We start from the raw sequence: 22,131 nt of genomic DNA on the forward strand, positions 1-22,131 counted from the left end.
CTGCAAATGATAGTCCACTATTTGAAATTTTGCAGTTAATTACCACCTTTTTTAACCTAGTGGGTTGGGTTGTTTTAATGGTGTTTGTATGGGTTTTTGCTTTCAGATTGGAGATGAGAAGTTTGAGCCCTGAAGCGCACATAGCCTGGCGAAAGGATTGGTGGTGAGATTAGATGCCAAGGGAAAGGCTCAGCCCTGGCCCTACATATTTCCATGCCTGAAGCAAATCAGTCAAAACAAGAACGCTCCTCAGCTCATTTTTGAAAGCAAACATGTCAGCACTGAGATGCAGGCTGGAGGCAATAAAATAGCACACACGGTATATACTCTCTAGAATCTGCTGCCTGGAGGCAGTGCAGTAACTTGCTCCAAGGTGAGGTAGCCCTTGAGAGTACTCAAATTCTTCATCCTACTTTCATCCCATGAGCTTTTATCCCAGCCTTCAAAAGCAGGCAACTTTGGAATAATTTTATTAGCGTGTAGGCGTGGAGCAAGAGAGAGATCTACCTTGGTCAAACCCAGGAACTTCACCTTCAGACGGGCTGGAGGAAATGAAAGATTCTTGATTGCCAGAAAGGGCAGCTGTAGACTTCCTCTACTGCCCAGAGGATGAAAATGATGATGGGTGGTATGTAAATTGAAGCGATAAATAATGAACAAACTGACAGTAGTACCTGCTTTTTCCATCTGGTTAGGGTGATGAAGAAAGGGGAGAAATAGAAAACGGAATCTATGGAACATTTGGAATGTGCATTTATGCACAGAGAATGATGCCACTTTTACTGAAATATCTGAAATATTTTTAAAGTGTCCAGAGAAGTCATAAAAATGGGAACTTTATGATGTGGGGAGAAAGATAAGGATAGTTTTGATTATTCTAGAAGGTTTGATGATTCCAGCATTGTTACCCACTTGAGCGTTTGGGAAATGATGGGCTATAATTCAAAAAAGAGGTCGGGAGAAATCAATAGACATATTAAATTAGAGAAGTTGAACCTCATAAATTCCAATGATTTAACTTTTCTATTTTATACAAGTACAGAGCATGGAAAAAACACAGGCTGGAACAGATCAGTTCATTTTCACTACACCTGAACACACTGTGAACAGAAATTTTTTCTTTGCACTGTTTTTCTAGGCTAAGTTTGGATACTTTCTAGGAAAGGTTAAGTCATGGTGTATTACTAACACTGCAACCCCTATACATACTTACTGTGGAGTAAGTTCTATTGAACTCTGAGGTGACAAGTTTACCACTATAATTATACCATAAGACATCAATGTATAATAAGAAGGATGGAAGTGAGAGAGTATTTAGAGAGAAGTTAACTTTTGCTTGCATGCCAGTTCTGCTGAATGGCCTTTTAAAATTAAAATTAAAAACCACACGCGGATGCAGTCATGGACTGGTTGGATGTAGAAGAGTGGTAGGAGCCACCAGCTAGGGAATCCCATGGGAAGAAGACTCAGAGTCAGGGGACTGGTGGTGGGACGATGATGAGCGTTCGGAGGGAGGAGGTATCAGAAGAGGAGGTATCAGGAGCAGATGGGGCAATAGGGTTTAGTGAGCAGGAAGAGGCTGTGGCGAGATGACAAAGTCCCAAAACCCATACAAGCTCTTCCTGACAAGAAGACAAACAGCAGAATATGGATTATGGTGGTGTCCACAGTCAATGGGGTAATATCAAGCACATTGTAAACACAACTTTGCAGTCACACTTAGGGAATGAAAAGAGAATGGTGGGTTTGCCTTCATTTTTAATGCATTTGCATTTGTGTGGAGAAGTCATCTCCAGACACCCTCAGGGCCAATCAGGGAGAAAGGGGCAGAAGAGCCAACTGACCTGGGCCTCAAGCTCAAAGAGTGCTCCAAATGTAGACGAGCTGTAAGGTAAAGGTAAAGGGACCCCTGAGCATTAGGTCCAGTTGTGACCAACTCTGGGGTTGCCGCGCTCATCTCGCTTTATTGGCCGAGGGAGCTGGCGTATAGCTTCCGGGTCTTGTGGCCAGCATGACTAAGCCGCTTCTGGCGAACCAGAGCAGCACACGGAAACGCCGTTTACCCTCCTGCTGGAGTGGTACCTATTTATCTACTTGCACTTTGACGTGCTTTTGAACTGCTAGGTTGGCAGGATCAGGGACCGAGCAACAGGAGCTCACCCCGTCGTGGGGATTCGAACCGCTGACCTTCTGATTGGCAAGTCCTAGGCTCTGTGGTTTAACCCACAGCACCACCCACGTCCCATGTTTAGAGCTGTCAATTCCAGCAAATAAGTCTTGTTGGCGATTTATAAGTGTTCATAAACTTTAATTATATATATATATATATATATATATATATATATATATATATATATATACCGTATTTTTCGCCCCATAGGGCGCACCTAGTTTTTTTTGGGGGGGGGAAATAAAGGGAAAAAAATTATTTCCCCTCCAGGCGTGGGGCTTCCCCCAATCCCAGCCCCGAGAAGAGCCTGCTATCTGCAAGCCTAGGGAGGCCAGCGGTAAGTCGTGCCGGTCTCCCCAGGCTTCGGAATGCAGGCAGCTCGCCCCAGGACAGCAGGCAGCTCTGCGCAGCCAACGGGAGGCGGGCACGACTTCGTGCCCCACTCCGGATGGCTGCGCAGAGCTGCGCTCGCCCCGGGACTGCAGGCAGCTCTGCACAGCCATCGGGAGGCGGGCGTGACTTCGCGCCCCGCTCCGGATGGCTGCGCAGAGCTGCGCTTGCCCCGGGACAGCAGGCAGTTCTGCATTCGCCCCATAGGACGCACACACATTTCCCCTTCATTTTTGGAGGGGAAAAAGTGTGTCCTATAGGGCGAAAAATACGGTGTATATATATATATATATATATATATATATATATATATATATATATTCTCTCAGGATAGTTGATTATATAAACAAACCATTTATTTTTAGTTTGTTTTCATGAATCATCAGGCCTTAAAAGCTCGAAGTGGCCCAGAGATCTCTGAACCTCTGAGAGGTCCTGCACACACTCCAACTCACAGAGGACAGTGGAAAAGGTGTGTGTTTGAGTGATAGATGTTTGAAGGTGTAGGCAAAGGAATTCTTGCCAGAGGTCTAATATGCATGAGCACATCACATGAAACCCAAAGGTGAAGAAACACCCAGCAACTGAACACAACAAGTTTTGTATGCCCTACCAATTTCACTGTACCCTCTTCACTTTACACACCCCACACACCCAGATGTCACAGTCAGCTGGTCCGGGGCTCTCTTTCTTTCTTGCCATAAACTAATTAAAGATGTATGAGGCTGCCATCATGGAATTATTTCCTGGTAATCACCTTGTGGCTTCAGACACAGGGTACAGTGTGATTCAAGAGACACTGCCTTCCCAACAGCCAGCCTGTGAAAACCCCGACCCTCCAAATGACAGGTCAGAGTTCAAAAGCTCATTACAGAACCGACAGCTGCTTTTATAGGATTCTGTGCCTGAAGCCAGACTACAGGCACAGGGATTGCCATCTGTCTGAGGAATAACATCTTACAAACACACCCTGAAACAATAATCTATGATGCCCTTTCGAGGAGATAACTGGCACATAAAACCAAGTCTACTGATACCAGTTCAGGGATGCATATGTGTAAACACACATCTGCATAAAGGACACATCTGCTTATGAGAAGGGGAACCTGGAAGAAGGGGGAAAATGATAAAATAGTGGAATCCATGACACTATTCCGGAGGAGTCCAAATATTTAAAATGTTTGTTAGTTGAGTTTACAGTGCAGTCCTAGGCATGCCTACTCAGAGATAAGTTCCATTAAATTCTTTGGACTTAATGAAGCAAACCTATCAGTACAAGCCTATTTGGAAGTGAACCCCATTGAGTATGCTCAGGTGAGAGAGTTTAGGATTGCAGCCTAACAGAGCAATGTTAATGAAGGGCAGAGAGGTGCAGATCTTCTGCCACATTTGAAGGCTTCCAAATTTTGGTTTACTACTCCATCAGTCTCAACCAACATGACCAATAGTCAGGAAGAAGAAGAAGAAGAAGAAGAAGAGGAGGAGGAGGAGGAGGAGTTTGGATTTGATATCCCGCCTTTCACTCCCTTAAGGAGTCTCAAAGCGGCTAACATTCTCCTTTCCCTTCCTCCCCCACAACAAACACTCTGCGAGGTGAGTGGGGCTGAGAGACTTCAAAGAAATGTGACTAGCCCAAGGTCACCCAGCAGCTGCATGTGGAGGAGCGGAGACGCGAACCCGGTTCCCCAGATTACGAGACTACCGCTCTTAACCACTACACCACACTGGCTCTCAGTGTGGGAATGGTGGGAGTGGTAGTCCACAACATCTAGAGGCACCACATTAGCTACCCCTGGCACAGAGAGTACTGAATTAGATGGACTAATTACAGCTTCCTATGTTTCTAACAAACTTTATCTCTCCCCATTCTTTTCTCCCCTCCCAGAAGGGAGAAGAAAATATCTGAAAGTGAACTCCTAGATACATGTATTCAGTAAGTCCTATTTTCTTCGTAGAACCGCAGAGTTGGAAGACAACACCTTCTCGGAAATGAAATTGTCAGCAAGGCAATTGAGTAATTTATTGGATCTTAAATTCTTGGCATTCTATTACATATAATGCTGCTGGTGGTCCCTTCCTGTTTGGTCTATTCCTTTTGAATAGCTTACACCCCTCAATTTCTACATTCCAGTCATGAGTCACATTCCACCAGGGTTTCAGTAATGCCTATTAGGTCATATTTGCCATGCTTTATTAAATGCTCAACTTCATCTTGCTTGTTTTCTATGCCCTGTGCATTAGTATTAAGACAAGTGAAACCACGATTCATTCTCTCTAGCTACTTCCTTCTTGTCATGGTAGAGAAGCTGCTTTGCATGTGCTAGGTCCCAAGTGCAATAACTGGCATCTCCAGATATGGCTGAAAAGACTACTGATGGAAATCTTAGAGAATTGCTACCAGTCAGTATATACAATACTGAGCTAGATGGGTCAACAATCTAACTCTGTTTCAAACAGCTTCCTATCTTCCTAAGATTTTGGCCTGAGTGGAAGATTCTACAGCTGTCTGAATGCTGAATTTCACCTCCAACTGGGAAATTAGCCCCCCGCCTTTGGTAAGAGAAGCAGGAGATCAAGAACAGAAGCCCAATTCCTGCTCCTGATTTCTACCAAGAAGACTGAGTGTGATGGGGGAGTACAGAGATGTAACAGACAAATCCCTTCAAAGCTTAAATGTGCTTACTGTCACCTTAAATGTAACCTGCATACAGTACATATTAATCAACCCAACCCTTCTCCAAATGATGGGTGGCATGCCAAGCACTACGGCTTCTTTCAGAGCTGTGATGCACCCCATTCTGGCCCTATGGACCCTGCATTTTGCTAAGCCATCTCACGCGCAGGCAGGCCACAACAGCAGCCAAGTGCTCAGTCCCCAAGGCTCAGATTCCATCACAACTTTTTCATGTGAGGAAGAGCTTGAGGCACTGAGGACGGGAAGCCGTACAGGAAGCAGGGGCTCCACAGCTGCCTCCAGCTGCTGGAACAGGCTTCTCTCCAAGCCCTTTTCAAGGAAGTGCAAACTTTGGCCTTTGCTTTGATTCCCACCATTCGTAGCTGCCTTTTGAGGGAGGAGGAAGATGTGTGTAAGCAAAGAAACAGTATTAATTAGAAGACACAGAACTTCCCAGATCTGAAGCATCAAGGAGTGCCAGTACTTAACCCCCCACACATACACACAGAGATCCTTGAAAGAAAAGTATACTGAATCATCTTTCATCTCCTTGCAGAACGCTGCCTAAGATAGTGGCATTCTTTTCCTCTCGCAAATCCAGTGGCAGCTTTACAAAGGCAGGCAAGATTAAAACATACTAAATAGACGATCTTGGAGTGACTGACGGGATAATGGCATTCCAGTGGGCAACTGAATCTGTGGCGGGCTAAACAAAGGATCAGAAGGCAAAAATAGCACCTCTCAAAAACAACCCTTCACCCTAACGTCCTTAGTAATGATTTCTTTTCTCCCCCCACCCCCACCGCATCCTTTGTAACTTACTCCCCTAAATTTTTAACACAACCTACATAAGGTTTCCTTCACCCTCAGGCTTTATAAAGTCACATTACACTGAAGGAAGGGGGCGGGCGGGGGAAGCTTCACCTGCTATTGAACTCTGCCTGCTCAATAGACTTGTTCAACGATTCCTCAATTTTTTAAATCAATGAGGCCATTGTGACTGGCTTCCCTCCCCCCCCAACTCACTCCTTTCCCAATTTCTCCCTTGTGAACCTAGGAACTTGCAGACGTGAAACAGAGAGAAAGCTGCTGCAGGCACTCAGCTTCCCCCGAAATATCCAGCCCACATGGATCCATCCATTGAGATGTCACAGCTTTCAAATTTAAAGCCCCGCTATTGTGTTTAAATAAGGATCTCTGCAGTGGGTGATCTGCCTTTGCAATGTGAGAGATGTGCTCTTAAGGGAAGGTATGGGTGGGAGCAGGGAAGAGACTTTGTTCTCCTTGAATCAACATGCAGCGCTGCAGACATGTTTCATTTCCGATTCTGATCCATAAGCAAGCAGAAAGAATTTAACTGGCTAACAGGGGGATTAGCTAGAGGAGCACACTCTGCTTTCCTATAGTCTTCAAAATCACTGTCTTGTTGGGGTTTTTTTAAGAAATAAAAGAGCTTAATCAGATTGACCTACTCAGCTTCTGTCCACAATATTACTAAACTTTTGATTTCTCATTAGAAAAGCAACATGAAACTCTGTTTCTATGCATCATTTTTTAAATGTATGCTTGGTTACTAAATATTTCCGTTCTAGTAGGTCCATTAATGTTTTATTTTCAACTGTAGAGGTCACTGTTATGTAAGTAAAAAATAGAAACTAACCCAAGAGAACAACTTGAGAGACTGATGTTAAAGCCACTGTGCTCTTCTAATTGCATGTTCCAAACACCGTGTTCCACTAGGATATTTTAACATAAACATCCGTATGTTGTATTTGCTAGTTTTAATGGCTTGGAGCTTAATTAGGGATGGGATTTCTATACTGGCCAATAGTTTTATCAGGAAAATGCTCTTCCCTCCACAAAAAAGCTTTGGGTAGCCTGCAATCCTAAACACTCAGAGAGTAAGCATTGTGAACACAGTGAAACTTACTCCTGAGTAAACACGCATAGGATTGCACTGTTTATCTTCAGCTTTGTAGGAGACATGGAATATATGCTGTAACAACAATCCTCAAATCTTACTCCCAAGTAGTCCTGATGTATCTACTTCAGAGAAAATTGGTTGCAAATTGCTTTGGTCTATAAAAATATGAACTGGAATCAAACAAGTACTTTGTTGGCTTTGATTTTTTCGTATAAGAATAGTCACCAACTATATTGAGTACTTACTGAACTTGCCCATCAACAGTTCATCCTCCATATATTTCCATGCAAGGTTAATCTAACACTATTTTCAATTCACTCTAAGGAGCGAGATGGAAAACAGTAAATGCTTTTTTTCCCTTTAAGTTATTAAAAAAAAATATGTCACCATGAACTGGTGGGTCTCCCCTCTTACTTCCTAAATCCCAAAGGCAAGTACAGTCATACCTCGGGATAAATACGCTTCAGGTTGAACGCTTTTGGGTTGCGCTCCGCGGCGACCCAGAAGTAACGGAGCGCATTACTTCCGGGTTTTGCTGCTCGCGCATGCGCAGATGGTCAAAATGACATCATGCACAGAAGCAGCAAAACGCGTCCCGCACACGTGCAGACGCACTGTCGCGTCTTACATTCTGTTCGGGATATGAACAGGGCTCCAGAACGGATCCCGTTCGCATCCTGAGGTACCACTGTATGGCATCCTTTTACTGATCTCACTCTGACATCTTATTCCTAAAGACATTAGTTCCTAATGTATAAATGCATGGGGAGGAATTCAGTGTAGTGTTAAGGAGATTGTTGCATTTCAGCTTGCTGGATGGAACAATCTCTCCTCTCATGCACTGCTCTGGGGTTCCCTGACCACTCCAAAGCCAATGTGGGGAGCACACATGGGTGAAAAGTCCCACTGCACTAGCAGAAGACCTTCCACAGGCTTCTGCTATTAGGACTCATTAGCTGAATCCAGCTCTATGAGTGTGCCTCTGTTTTCTGTGTACCTTGAGTAATGAGGCAAATCAGGGCAATTTAGGGCAGACTCACATGTACTTGAGTTGGACTACAACTTTTCAAAAGCTGTCTCAGTGCAGATCAGTGATCTGTTAAAGTGTCAAATAGCTCTGTGGCCACAGTTTCAATTTGATGGATTGGTTTAGCTTTTAATTGCAGTGTATTGTTTTCTGAAGCCACTCCAATCACCACAGTTTGGTGAAAGGTGGTTGTGGTGATGAATTATAGGATAGATTAAATAAAACCATGCAGAAATCAAAGTGTCTCCAAGATCTATTGTACCTATGTGAAAATTATTATGGCCACTTAAAAAAAAAAAAATTGCACTGCAATGTTTGAGGCCAGTGACACAACTCGGGGTCTCAAATTTATGCAGTGCCCTCCCCCCCACCTCTTATCTTCCATTCTACATCACAGTTGTGGCACCTCCAAGGCTCCATACCCAGTGTGACTGAACCAGTCATGCTCCCTTAAATTCACCGCTGATGAGGCAGCTCCTTTATCCAATCCTGCATTCTTTACTCAGACAAAGTTTCTGAAACTATATGCAAAGAGTTTCCTCCCAAAGCTATTTCCTTGATTGCACTGGAATTTATGTCCAAGTCTCCTTAGGATCACAACTAAATATAAAACAGTTTCCTTGAGTATCAGCCAGACTTTGTGACCATACACTGTCCCCAAAGTCAGGTGTTTATTTTCAAAGTCAAGAAAAATGTGCTTAAAAATAAATGTGAAAAACCTCAGAAGTTTTAATGTTTCCTTTCTGATTCTCTTTCAAGGCACGCAAAATTGGATAACTGCACAGTTAAGAAAATACCATTCCTCAGACAGCTTTGGGTTTCAGGAATAGAAAGTCTTTATTATCCAGGGGGAAATGCATCTGGTCGGTATACCACAGAATTCATGGGGTTAAAGGGGCATAAATTGGCATCTAAATATGTGACTCCTGTTTCAAGAACAATGCTTCAGTTACAACAGGGATGAAGAACCTGTAGCCCTCCAGAAAGTGTTGGACACCAGATCTCATCAGCCCCAGCGAGCACAACCAGTGATAAGGAGGTTCCCATTCCTGGCCTACAACCAGAATGTCTAAGCCTGTAATCCTATAGACCAGTGGTTCTCTCTGGGCCACACCTTCAGAATAAACCTTTGCTCAGACCACACCAATTTTTTCATTGATAGGAAATACATTGGAGAACAATACGAAGCAACTCCTAGCAGTGCTTGATTTATAACATAAAATACAATAACTTTATAATATGATCACGGGACACCCAGAAATGCAACTACATAAGAACATGAATCATTCCCAAAATATATGATTGTCCTTGAATCTTCCCACTACACTTGCCATCCTCTCTTGCCACATCATTGTGTTGCACCACACCCATTGAGAACCACTGCTGTAGACACTCCCAGGTAGGTGTCTACAGGATTGCTGACTTAGACATTCTGGCTGTAGCTCAAGACTTACTCCAAGCCCTACTGAATGCAGTAGGATGTATTATTGAGCAGACATACATCAGATGGCACTGCACATAACTTGTTCTGCTTCTCCCTTTATCCTTACTCTTTCAAACCAACCAAGCAACAGGTTCAACCACAGGAATAATTAGAGTTGAGGTCAGATCAGAACAAGGGGTGATATTCAACACAATTTTACCCAGAGTAGACCCACTGACATCAGTGGACCTAACTTAGTCATGTTAATTCATTTCAGTGGGTGTACTCTGAATAAAACTTAGCTGAATAGGTGTTATCCGAGGAGTACAGTGCAATCATTAGCATGTGTACTCAGAGTAAGTTCCATTGCATTCATTTCCCTAGCAAGTGAGCCTTTGACTGAAGTCTTACCTGATCCTAGACTTTACAGGGAAGGCCTACTGATGATCATTTGGAAGGATGTTTCATTGCTAAGTGTGGACCAATCCCAGCCTTAAAGCCCTTTGTTCCACTCCTGCGTACTTGACAGGAAACAAAGCATTTCTGCCGTGCAACAAAGACAAATTGCTTGCTGAGCCAACAAGCTATTTTCATATTAACTTGCCAGAGGACACAACTTTATTAACTTTAAATGACAGGAGCACGTGGGAGAACCATCTAAACAATGCAAATTGCAAATAAGACAATTGCCCTTTGGCTTTCATGTTTATTTTCACATTGTGGTCTCTTTTTTTTTTGTCCCCTTTCCCAATGAATGATGAATGCATTCTATTAAAAAATATTTGATTGGATTTGATTAAAGCTGTCTTTGCAGGCACCTCCTGTAACCGACGTTTATTAGATTTCTCAAAATTCTACCATTGTGAAAGTGGCTTATTTAAGGAAATGAAGCAGAGTGGAGGGTGGGGGGTCAGGTCTGAACTGAAGACATTCCTGCAAGGTGTTGCACAGCCCTCAGCTACAGGATGGAAGAAACTTAGGACACAATCATACACTAAACATCCACTGACTGAGAGCCCCACTACACAAGTGGAACATCAAGTATGCTGAAGGAAAGGCTGAAATGGGGCACAGTCATGGCAGGGCAGTGGAGGGGCACACTTGTGTTGTACCCTACATTCCTACAATCCACAGTTGGACCTCCATCTGTGGCACAGTTTTTAATGTCACCACAAATCTAGTGCAGGAAATTGTCCTTCCATTGACTTCCATTGAGCCCACACCAGCATGGTGCAACTCAGCACCCAATCACAGCACATCACCCACTGGTATATAAACCTAAGAGGAGGATAAGGCAAATGCATGGGATGATACTTCTCTGGCCTCGTGTCATACCTAGACTTCCCAAGGGGTAGTTCTGAGCACCTTGCCACAAAAGGGAGACCTGCACAAGCAGCCTGACACATGGGGACTTAATACACTGCTGGCATTTCCTTTCTAAGAACCTTAACATGCACCTCAACCTGGGACTCCAGCCACAAACTGGAGACTGCAAACACTAGACTCCACACCAACTGCAAACACCAGGCTCCACACCAAAAATTGGGGGTGCAAGGGCAGAGCAGGTGAGCAAAGGAAGAGAAAGCATTGGGGCCAAGTATGATTTGCCACGACTGTCTCCCATACCTCTCTCACACATACTTTACTATAGGTGAATACATTCAGGTTAAGTGCCCTGTTGACAAAGGCCAGGCACTCCCCTCCAGCTGCCACCACTGCTGTCCAAACAGTCATGAGCACATCTACCTTAGAAGATCACAGCCCAAATGAACAGCAATGCAAAACTATGAGAATTCAGTCACTGAAATGCACCCCCATAATGATTGGTGGTGAGGAGTGGTTGAGACCTGAGCACTGTCTGAGCACTTAGGTGGCCACTACTCCCTCTTCTCTCTCACTCCTAACAAGCACAGCTGCTGGTGCATCTGGGTTCAGGGGCTTCGGATGTGCTCCAGCTGCTGCCTAACGCTTGGCAAATATTCTGTGGCTCCCCTTTCCCTCCTCAATGATAGCATCCTGGTGACCTAGCTTGTTTCAGACAGGGCCCAAGATAGGCATGCATGCGACAGGTGAGGGTGGTCCCAGCATGGAGCTGGAACCACATATTCTCCTACTCTGGTTTCTGTCAAGCTGTCCATCTAAGGCACAGAGCCCTGGTGAGGTGATTGTTTGGCAATCCCAAATGAAAGTCTTTCTCTTTCAGGATCTCCCCTATCCCAGTTGCCATGCAAAGCAGTTTAGAAATAAAATGGATAAAAGGCTGTGACTTTTCCATATGCATTTTATTTGTTGCTAGGGATATTAAGAGTTTGAAGAAGAAGAGTTTGGATTTGATATCCCGCTTTATCCCTACCCTAAGGAGTTCAAAGTGGCTAACATTCTCCTTTCCCTTCCTCCCCCACAACAAACACTCTGTGAGGTGAGTGGGGCTGAGAGACTTCAGAGAAGTGTGACTAGCCCAAGGTCACCCAGCAGCTGCATATGGAGGAGCAGGGAAGTGAACCTGGTTCACCAGATTATGAGTCCACTGCTCTTAACCACTACACCAATAGGGCTGCTTTCTCTAACCCTACTATGATCTGGCTTCAGCTTATTTCAGGATAGGATCCTGGAAGTGGATATAGAGAACTGTGATCTCCCTTCTCTCTACCCACTCAAGTTTCATGAAACAAGCCCATCAGGAGGCACAAGTGGGGGTAGCTGCTTTGTCAAAGTAGTCAGTTTGGGGATGTGGGGTGCGAGAGGGGCAGTGAATCCTGCTGAATGCTACTTGGCAGGGTCAAGCCATCAGGCAAAATAGCACAAGTGCATGGATTGGTAACATTCATTCATTCATTCATTTATTGACAGTGCTTTTATACTACCCAATAACTAATAATCTCTGGGCAGTCAACAATTAAATGTAAATGCATTTCACACACAGGCATACATAGCTGAGACAAGATGGGCTGGTGGGGGGGGGGAAGAGAGCGCTCTTGAGTGGCGGGATTTGGAGAGCGAGTGTTTTCTTTTTCTTTCCTTCCTTCCTACTGTACCTGCCAACTCCTGTTTATATCCTGAAGGGCCAGTTTCATTTTTAATACAGCTGTTTTGCACAACAGCAATTTCACACAAAACAGCTGTGTGTGTGTGTGTGTGTGTGCCACAACCACATCCTCAGCAGCAACTGGCGGAAACAACACCCAATGAGATGTCTCCACGTGTAAAAAAAGAGCCCTTCCACATTTTGACCTCACATTGCACATCAGGGAACAAGCAATTTCATGCTGGAGGTTTTATCAGATTTATCCATGGGGGATAAATTGGGGGGAAAGTATGGGCTTCACAGGGATGTTTTGTGGATAGTGGTAACCCTCCCCCCCCCACACACAAAAAAATTATCGTGCAAGTAGCTTCAAACCCACATCAAGCTCCTGTGTGGATGAGCCCATGATGATGCATAAACAATCAGATTTGGCTACATGGCGATGACACTTAAAGAAAACAAAGGAAATTCTATTCACACCCTGAAAGGGGTCAAAGCAAAAATGGCCCCAAAGCTAAAGGGTAAAGTCCCTTCCGCCATTTACAAAAAGTGTTTGTCAATCACACTCCCTCTGCTTGCATATGCCTGATTCACACAACCATTCCCCTTCAAAAAAAAGGGGGTGGCAGAAGTGTACCCCTTTCCAGCACAAGTCCCGCAGTCTGTCTAGTATACCAGGTGCAGGAATCCTGTGGTTCTCCAGGTGTTGCTGCACTACAGCTCCCATCATCCCTTGCCATTGGCCATGCAGGTTGTAGTTCAGCAACTTTTTCTACAGATCACAAGGCATAAGAAGGATGGAAACAGTGTAGCTCCTCACTAGCACTGTCACAGCATTTCCCAATAGCGGCCTGTGACACGTGTAATTGTACAGGTGCAAGCCCTGCCAACTCCAGGAAAAGCTGGGGAGAGCTCCTGCCTCATACCTGGGAGAGTCACTGCCAGCCAGTGTAGACAGCACTGAGCTATACAGAACAATTGTCTGACTTGGAATAAAACTTCACCAGTTGAATAGGCAGCTTCCTTTGTTCTCCTACACCAAAAATGTATCAAACCCTGCTGGTTTCAGTGAGACAGGATGCAAGCCTATACCCCGGGGTGGCTAAGCCCTGGTCTGATGCAGCCGTCCGATCAATTTTATTTTGGCCCCTAAACCTACTGATTTTGACAGCAGCAAAAACAAAAAAAGGAGACACCGTACAGGGGCCCTGATGGGGATGCAAGTTGTCCCCTCTGTGGCCATCAGATTAATCATTTGCAGAGCTGAAAGGGGACAATACCCCCCAGCTCATCTGCACAGATCTGCTGAGGAGGGACAGGCTGTGTGTCTATGCATGCCAGAATGTGCCACAGTCACACCTACTTTTGGCCTCACACAACTGGCATACCCACCTCCCACCTCCCAAAGTTGGGAAAGGGTGAATATAGTTCTAATATCAAAAACACCCACCTACCAAGGAATAAACCTCAGTTAACAGTGGAACAGACACTCACAAGAGGTGGTGGACTCTCCTTCCTTGTGGGTTTTCCAGTAGAGGTTGGATGACCAAGTGTCATGTATGATCTAGTTGAGATTCCTGCAATGCAGCAGGATGGACTAGATGCATACAAGACTGTAGTGTCCAGCACACCTAATTTTGCCTCTGGATTGGGCACACGGCTTTTAGAAGGACCTTTTGCACAGCATCCAAAAGTCTCCATCAAAGATTCCAGTTGCACAAATCCCTCATGACTGCATAAATGTGTCAATGGCAGAAGAAATAAAACGATAAAAATATTTACAGGAACAGAGAGGAGGTTAATTGCACTAATTTCCCACAATCCACTGGCAAGAATGTTGTTAAGAGCTTTAAAACAGACAATCAGTGAGCACACACAACTAATTTCTAAAAAAAACACTTTTTAATTCTGATAGATACATGTCTGTAAAAATGAGGGCCTACCCATGTTTTGCAATGCACATCCCTTTTAATGGAAGTAGATGGGCTGTTATTCTTACAGTTTGTTTTAATTTAACAGCTAGTAGTAAAAGAAATCTTGAGGAAGGAACTAGAGACGGAACCGCCTGTCCTTTTGCAGAAATCATCACCTTTCAGACTGTTTGAACAAGTGGCAAACTGGGAGCTTTACATTCCTCGCATCAGAAATTCAAACCTGAAGACCTCTGTTGGCTGAAGCACACATTCAGTTCCAAATAGTCTGTTCCACTTTTTATTCTGCATTATAAGTGGTGCATTCCAAATTTTGAAGCACTCATGGCATCACTCCTGCAAATCAGGGTTTTGCCAAGGGCTGCCTTTCTTCTACCTCCTCACCCCACCCTCGAATCCCAAACGAGCCCATGATTAATTGAGTTTTGCCAATCATGTTTGCACACCTCCTCTTTGACCCTGTAGATAAGGGTGAAGGGGGGTCCAAGACAGATACAGAGTGAGGTCACTTTCAAGGCTGAGGCTGGAAAGGTCAGATATAACGAATAGAGTTGATTGCTCAGAGGGGGGAGAAAGTGGGTTCATGGAATGTAGGACGATTAATTAAGGATTTCTTTACAGAAAGTTTGATGCATTCACAATATTTATCAGGAAGGACTGACTGGAGCTGGCTGCAACAATGTCCTGAAGACGACTTCTGAGCTTTTTAATGCTGAAACTCTGAACACACTTGACTTGGTAAAACTTTATTGGAATCAAGAGAGTTTGCTTCACTTCCAGATACATGCACTGCAGATCAAGTTGTGAAGATAGGAAGTGGTTCCTAATATAACATGAAAAGGAGATGGGGCTGCGTGTAGGAAGAGCAAATGGACTTATAGGAAGTGGGGCTCCTCTCTTAGGGATGCACATTTGTGGGACGTCTGAGGTTCAAAGCTGGCTGATGCAAAACCTCTTACACAAGGAGTCACCATACTGAGTACAATTGGTTGTGCTCAGAGTGATGGTTAAAGGTGGGCTTGTGGGACAGGTGTGAAGATGAAGTGTAGGGAGACCAAGCTGGAGACCAAGCTTTAAGCATGCAAACACCTTATTAATTAAAAGGCCAACTAGCGAAAGCTGCTTTACCCATACCTTGTTGTGAAAACACTGTGGTTACCCTTGTGAAAAAGTCAGGGCTGTAAGCAACTTTGACAGTTGAGGTAGAACAACTCAAGTCAGACAGTTAAAGATGCAGGGCTGAGATACCTTCATAGGTTTGGAACCAGAGAAGATAAATACAGGTCAATGGGGAGGCTGTGGACAGGAGTTACGGTCTCATGGTTGGTTAATGATTTATTTATTTTATTTATTCCACAAGATTTATATACCACTTGATTGTAATAAAACTTCAATGTGGTTTACAAAAAGATTATGCCAAGGCCTTTGACTTTTTAAAAACAAAAAACGAGAGGCTCCAGGAAGATTTGGGCATCAAAGTTTGCCTTTTCAGAAGGAGATATTGGAGCTCTGAAGTGGGTTTTAAACACAAGGCTTTAATCTTGGTGGGAGAATCTCAGGGCAAAGGCCAATAGATTTCTGTGGTTGTGGAAAGGAATGTTCACAGATTTTATGGACCTAGGACAGTAGCAAGGTCTCAGGGAGAGTTTGCAAAGCATGACGGGGGGGGGGCAGACTCAGGACTGGTGTGGGCAGAGCATCACACACATTTCCTTAAGAGGAACGCAGGCAAGTTTAGGAATACTCTTGCCATTGTTCAAAGGCCCAGAAGTAATTCTGCCCTCTATGACCTGGCCAGTCCTGGAATATGCAAATCAATCAGTGTTTCTGAACATATACAAATGATATTTCTCTCAGCATTAAATAACCACAGCATGTCCCATACACTTCAAATTAAAAAGCAGTGCTTCCAAGGCAGAAATAATAGTTTTAAGGCCCTCAGCATTACCACAAATAGTAATCAAAACCTATACATGTTTACGCAGGAGAAAGTATTAGTGTTCATAGGGGCTAGGAATTCCCAAGGTAAGTATGCATGGCTTTCTGCTGCCCACAGTTGGATGCATGGCACTGAGTGACAGGAACCCTAAGTTCATATCTCTGTACTGGATTCCCCTTAATTGCCCACACAATATTTCTCAAGAGTAGCAGTCTGGGCAGGACTGAATCCGGATTCACACAAGAGTAAGGAAGGGGAGGAGAAGGGGCGCCCAGTCCTTCTCCTGAGCCAAGCCAACGTTCAAGAGCAGCGCATCCTCATCCATACCTGTACCAGGCGAGCCCCCGGCCATAGTTCCGATCGAAGAAGTGCGGCTCGGCGCCCGCCGCCCTCACGTCCGGGTGGACCCGCAGGAACTCAAGCAGCGCCCTCGTGCCGCCCTTCTTCACGCCGATGATCACCGCCTGCGGCAGCCGCTTGGTGCCCTCTCCCGCCGCCTGGGGCTGCAGCGAAGGATCGCGGGGCGTGGCGGCGCCCTCGTCGCCTGGCGCGAGCGGGATCGGGGCCGGTTCTCTGGTGAGGACGCGCGCAGCCCCGGCCAGGCAGTAACTGGCGTAGAGAGACATGAGGAGCGAGCCGAGGACCAGCAGCAGCTTCCGCAGGGCGCGCCGGGGCAGGGGCTCTGGGCCAGGCGCTGAGGCGGGGGGCACCCCTCCCCGGGCCATGCTAGGCGGCCCCCCGCGCCGGGGCCATCGCCCCCTACGCTCAGCCCCTTAGCCCTGCCTGGCGGGGAGCGGGCAACCCCATCATGGACGGCTCGGATCGGGGTCCGCTGACGGGTTTGGGTGTATGGGGTGGGGAGCAAGGGCAGAAGGCGCAGCTGGTTTCCCCCCGTGCGCGGAGCTTCACGGGCGCATCATCCCAGCGGCCAGGCGTTGGAGTCGGGCGGGGGTTGGGGTCTGGGCACCTGGGCTTAAGCCAGGCCTTCGAGGGAGCCTCGCAGCAGCCCAGCCGCTGCGAAAGGGGCGGGTAGCATCAACTCCAGCTGGGAGGCGAGTTTGGCGCATCTCCGGTCAAAGCGCCGCCAAGGAGCAGCGCGCCTGAGCGCGGGGGAAACACTGCCAGGCGCCTCTCGGAGGGAGCGCGGCGCATCCAGGCGGAGATCGGAAGCGCGGCCAGATCCGGGAGGCAGCCGCTGGAGGAGGATGCGCTCAAGGTTTCAAGGAGAGGATCTGTCGCCGAGAGGGCTCTCCTCTCTCTGCCACAGCGTCTGTCGGCCGCCCAGGCTGAGATCCCGGGTGATCGTTGTTGCTGATGGAGGAAAGAAGGGAAGCCAGTCCTACCCCGGTCTGCTGGAGCTTTGTGCGCAGCAGAAGAAGAAACAAACCAGTCCTGAGCCGGCAACTCTTCCCAAGCCACCTCGGGTCGTAGATGCTGCCGTGCGCGGTGTTGCTTTTCCGCCGCTCCTCGCTCGGATTTTGCGCGCTCCTTAGCTGTCCAGCAGCAGCGCCCACCTCGCGCGGACGGGTAGGCGAAAATCCTCCCAACCGCCTGTCACCTTTCTTTCCTGCGGGGCTCCCTTTTCCCGGCTGCTCCAGCGGCTACCACACGTGGAGCTCTTGATTGTAGCAAAAAACTTCTCCGAAAGGCACCTCCGAAGCTTGAGCGACGGGCCCAGGAGCCAACGGAACGTTGGCAAAAGCAAAGTGGGCGGAGATGCCTTTCAGAGAGGACTCTGAATGGAGGCGGAGAAAGAAGTAGTTGGGACACACCCCGCACAGTCACTTGGGATAGGGAGGGAGTTACTTTTGGGAGATACAGTACTTCTCCAACCGCTATCTTCGAAATTCAGAGCTGGAGATGTATAGCTATTGCCAACTTCAGAAGCACTTCTGAAGCCTGATCCTGCTCATGCTATTTACTCGGGTGTGAATTCCACTCATTTTTCTGGGTTTATGAAATCCAGTGGTTTAATGGTAAATTCTCAAGTGCAGACACCTTTCATAACAGATCCGCAAAACCACACAAAACTATACGGCAATTTTTTTTTTGACCATTGCAGATATTCTGACTTCAGTACTAAGCCTTCCCTTCCCTCACTCTACCTCCCGCTGTGCTTTGCAGAAGAGCTCTGGTGGACTCAAAAGCTTACCCCCTATTTTGTAACATTTTAGTTGGTCATACTAAAAGGATTTGGGAATATTTCAAAAAGAAAGTGTCAGTGTAACCCTTAGCCATGTGTGCTAATGTAGCCTTAGATTACATGTCGAGTTTCTCCCTGAGAAAAGCTTATTTGCCATGCAGAGGATTTACAAGTAGCCCATCAGGAGATGACATTATTGGTCCTGTTGTGAAATAAGTGGTAATGCACGGATGCAACTACATAACACTTAGGTAAAGGCTATGTGTGCTCTTTGCTCAGAGAAAACTCACTGAAATTAATGAACATGACAAATTTAAGTGAGTCTCCCTGAGAAAAACTTTATGACCACACGTATAAAAAGTCCATACACCCTCACATCCTTGCAACATCTCTAAACAGCAGGTTTTTCCCAGTTTTACAGATGGGGAAAACTGAACCTATTGGAGCAAGTGTTTTGTGTAGAATCATTCAGTGATTGCATGGCAAAGCAAGAAATGTAAACCTAGGACTCAGTCTGGTGCTCTGCTCACTTGGTCATACTGCCAATAGTCTCTGGCCAAGTGTAGGCAAATGGTGTTGGAGAATTGGGCTGTAATATTTTAACATTAACCATTTTAACATTCTAGCTTTTTTTTTTTTTTTTTACAGCAACCAGATACAAAGACAGGGAGAGATTCTTTACTATCAACAGTTGTTTGGAAAAGGGGATTTTTCTGCACTCTCCAATAACCATCAAGTTAGGTGGGTAGGTGGGAAATAAAATTAGCAAGAAAGAAGAAGGGTGAGTAGGAGCTCCTGAACAAATTGTCCCATGAATATCCAACAGCAGACTAACTGCTTTCTACATGGGTGCTGTAACTATGAAGCTAACTGGGAATCAGAGCTGTAGAATTTTATACAACTGACTTAATCCACTAACTGAGAGCCATTATTTGCTTTGTCCCAACTTCCAACTAGGAAGCCACACTTTCAAAAGGTCATAGAAGCACATGAACAGGAGCAAAGGAGGGCAAAGAAAATAGGCAGCAAGGTTGCGGGGGAGGGGGAGCCTTAAGAGAGGCTGAAAGAACTGGAGAAGACTGAAGAGGGGACACCCATGATAGCAGATTTCACATACCCAAAGGGCTCTCACGAAGGGAGAGAGCAAACACTTGTTCTCTGATGGTCCAGAAGGCAAGACGAGGTCTCATGAGCTGAAGCTACAGGAGGGCGGATTTTGATTGAAATGTTCTGAAAAACACGTTAAGGGTAAGAGCCATTTGAAAATAGAATCAATTACTATGGAGGTGATGGGATCTCCCATCTTGGAGAACTCTAGACAGAGGCTGGACCACCATCTTTGGGGAAAGTTCTAGCTCTGGATTTATTGCATCAAGCAAGGAGCTAGACCAGGTGGCCTAGAAGATTCAGAGAAACGCAATTTAGGATTCTCTGATCTTGCTTCCTGGCAGGAATCCTGCGCCTTTAAACTGTTGTGCAACAGGTACAGGAAAGTTAACTGTGAAAGCTTTTCCATCTTGGCACAGCTGTTAAAGTCACAGGAACCACACTGGAAAAGATGCAAGGTGAAAAGCAAAATGAGTGCAAAAAGTCACCTTTATAGTGATAAAAGTCCCAAGGTGATACTGTACTCACTCATAGATTTCACTTGTTCAAGCACAACACCCACGTTCCTTGGATATTCTAACACACTGTGTGGCACACACCTTCCTCCTAACCTCTGCAAGTGTTGCTCAATACTTATCAGTGTGGAGATCACCTACTAATGTGTCCCCCAGCAACTTTTTGCATAAATTGATGTAGATCTGGCAGAATTATACATCTGAGGGCACCTATTTCCACACACAGATCACCGTGGCTATACTAGGAATATATATATATGTTGTTCTTTTTATATTCCTCTCATCACTTAAACTGTTCTGCTTGAGGAGTGAATAACATATAGTAATTTCCTTGCATTTCAGCCGAAAACGCCTGATAGTAAGGGCATCATTATTTCATAGCCTGCAGGGAAGTCCTTTTCACTTGAAATGGCTTCCATAGATTTTAAGAATTGAAGACAAACGGTACTCACGAAACATTTGACTCAGATCTCCTCGTGTTTATTTGCTGTTTGAATTTAGCTCTGATGCTGAACTTCAACGGCTTAGAAAAATGTATCCAGTAATGAAATATCTTCTACTGCTGTGAACCAGCTGATTTCAGTGGGAGACCTGAACATGCACAAACCTACAATTGTACCCACACTAATGAGGCAGTGAGGCTGCAACACAAATGCCCTTACTTGGGTGTAAGTGCCATTAAAATCGGTTCTAGCTTCCAAGCTGGATTCAGAAGCAGCCCCAGACTATGAGCCTCTGTTTTCAAGGGGAATGGCAGTCCATTCAAACCAGTCTGAACTCCATCGCTACCCTAGCAGTTCTATAGAGCAGAAGAACCTCAGGCCTGTATACCTGAAGGAGCGTCTCCACCCACATCGTTCAGCCCAGTCACTGAGGTCCAGCTCCAAGGGCATTCTGGCAGTTCCCTCACTGTGAGAAGCCAAGTTACAGGGAACCAGGCAGAGGGCCTTTTTGGTAATGGCACCCACCCTATGGAATGCCCTCCCAGCAGATGTCAAGGCAATAAGCAACTATCTTCCTTTTAAAAGACATCTGAAGACAGCAGTGTTTAGGGAAGTTTTTAATGTTTAATGCTGTATTGTGCTTTTAATATTCGGTTGGGAGCCGCCCAGAGTGGCTGGGGAAACCCAGCCAGCTGGGCGGGGTATAAATAATAAAAAAATCATCATCATCATCATCATCAGCTAGGGGTTTGTTCAGCACCAGTTTAGCATCTAAATATTCTCCTTGCAGATCAAAATGGCTGTGGATGTTTTGCAATATCCAGGCAAAATTGACAGTCAAGATGCTATCAGGAACTCCAGCACCTTGCTCAAAAATAAAATGTTGGAGACCTATCTGGGCATGACCCAACACAGCAAGGTTCATGGAGGGGTTGGTTTTTTTTTTTTTTAAAGAAAAAAGTAGAGGTCTTACCACAACCCATTGGAGTGATGCCCTCCTGTAAGGAGTTATTTATTTACTACTTTATCCACTTTGTCTCAGGCAGCTTCCATCAGCCAATAAGGGCAAGACTCAAACACAAAGTTGGGTAGCTTCACCCCACCAAACACTATATACTCTCCCTCCCCATTTGATTGCCTCATGTATACTTTGGTTGGAAGCATGTGTTCTAATAAGCAAATGGGGACGGGGAGTACACTGAGAATTTGGGATTTCCCCATGCAGAATTCACATGCCCTGTTCTTGAACCCCTGGCTGTTTGATCCACTATCAACAAGGTAGAACAATGCATACCTACAAGATGATTTATAGTGTGAGTATGTGTGTTTTCCCCAGTGGAAAAAACTGGTGGTGGGCACCTAACATGGGCACTGATATTTAGAAAAGGCCAAGTCCCCTGTCTTCATGAAAACAGGGATA

At 45.5% G+C, this 22,131-nt stretch overlaps 1 protein-coding gene across 1 annotated transcript in view; it reads right to left on the reverse strand.

Annotated features, from left to right (window-relative positions):
• Positions 1-18,175, reverse strand: part of LOC128407592 (heparan sulfate glucosamine 3-O-sulfotransferase 3A1-like) — a 68,151-nt gene extending 49,976 nt beyond the window's left edge. Inside the window, exon 1 of the mRNA XM_053376131.1 lies at positions 16,831-18,175. Coding sequence (XP_053232106.1) covers positions 16,831-17,228 — 398 coding nt within the window. The 5' untranslated portion in view covers positions 17,229-18,175. The remainder of the gene's footprint in view (positions 1-16,830) is intronic.
• Positions 18,176-22,131: the final 3,956 nt, after the last annotated feature.

Source organism: Podarcis raffonei, chromosome 2 (assembly GCF_027172205.1).
Source record: "Podarcis raffonei isolate rPodRaf1 chromosome 2, rPodRaf1.pri, whole genome shotgun sequence".
NCBI classification, from domain to species: Eukaryota; Metazoa; Chordata; class Lepidosauria; order Squamata; family Lacertidae; genus Podarcis; species Podarcis raffonei.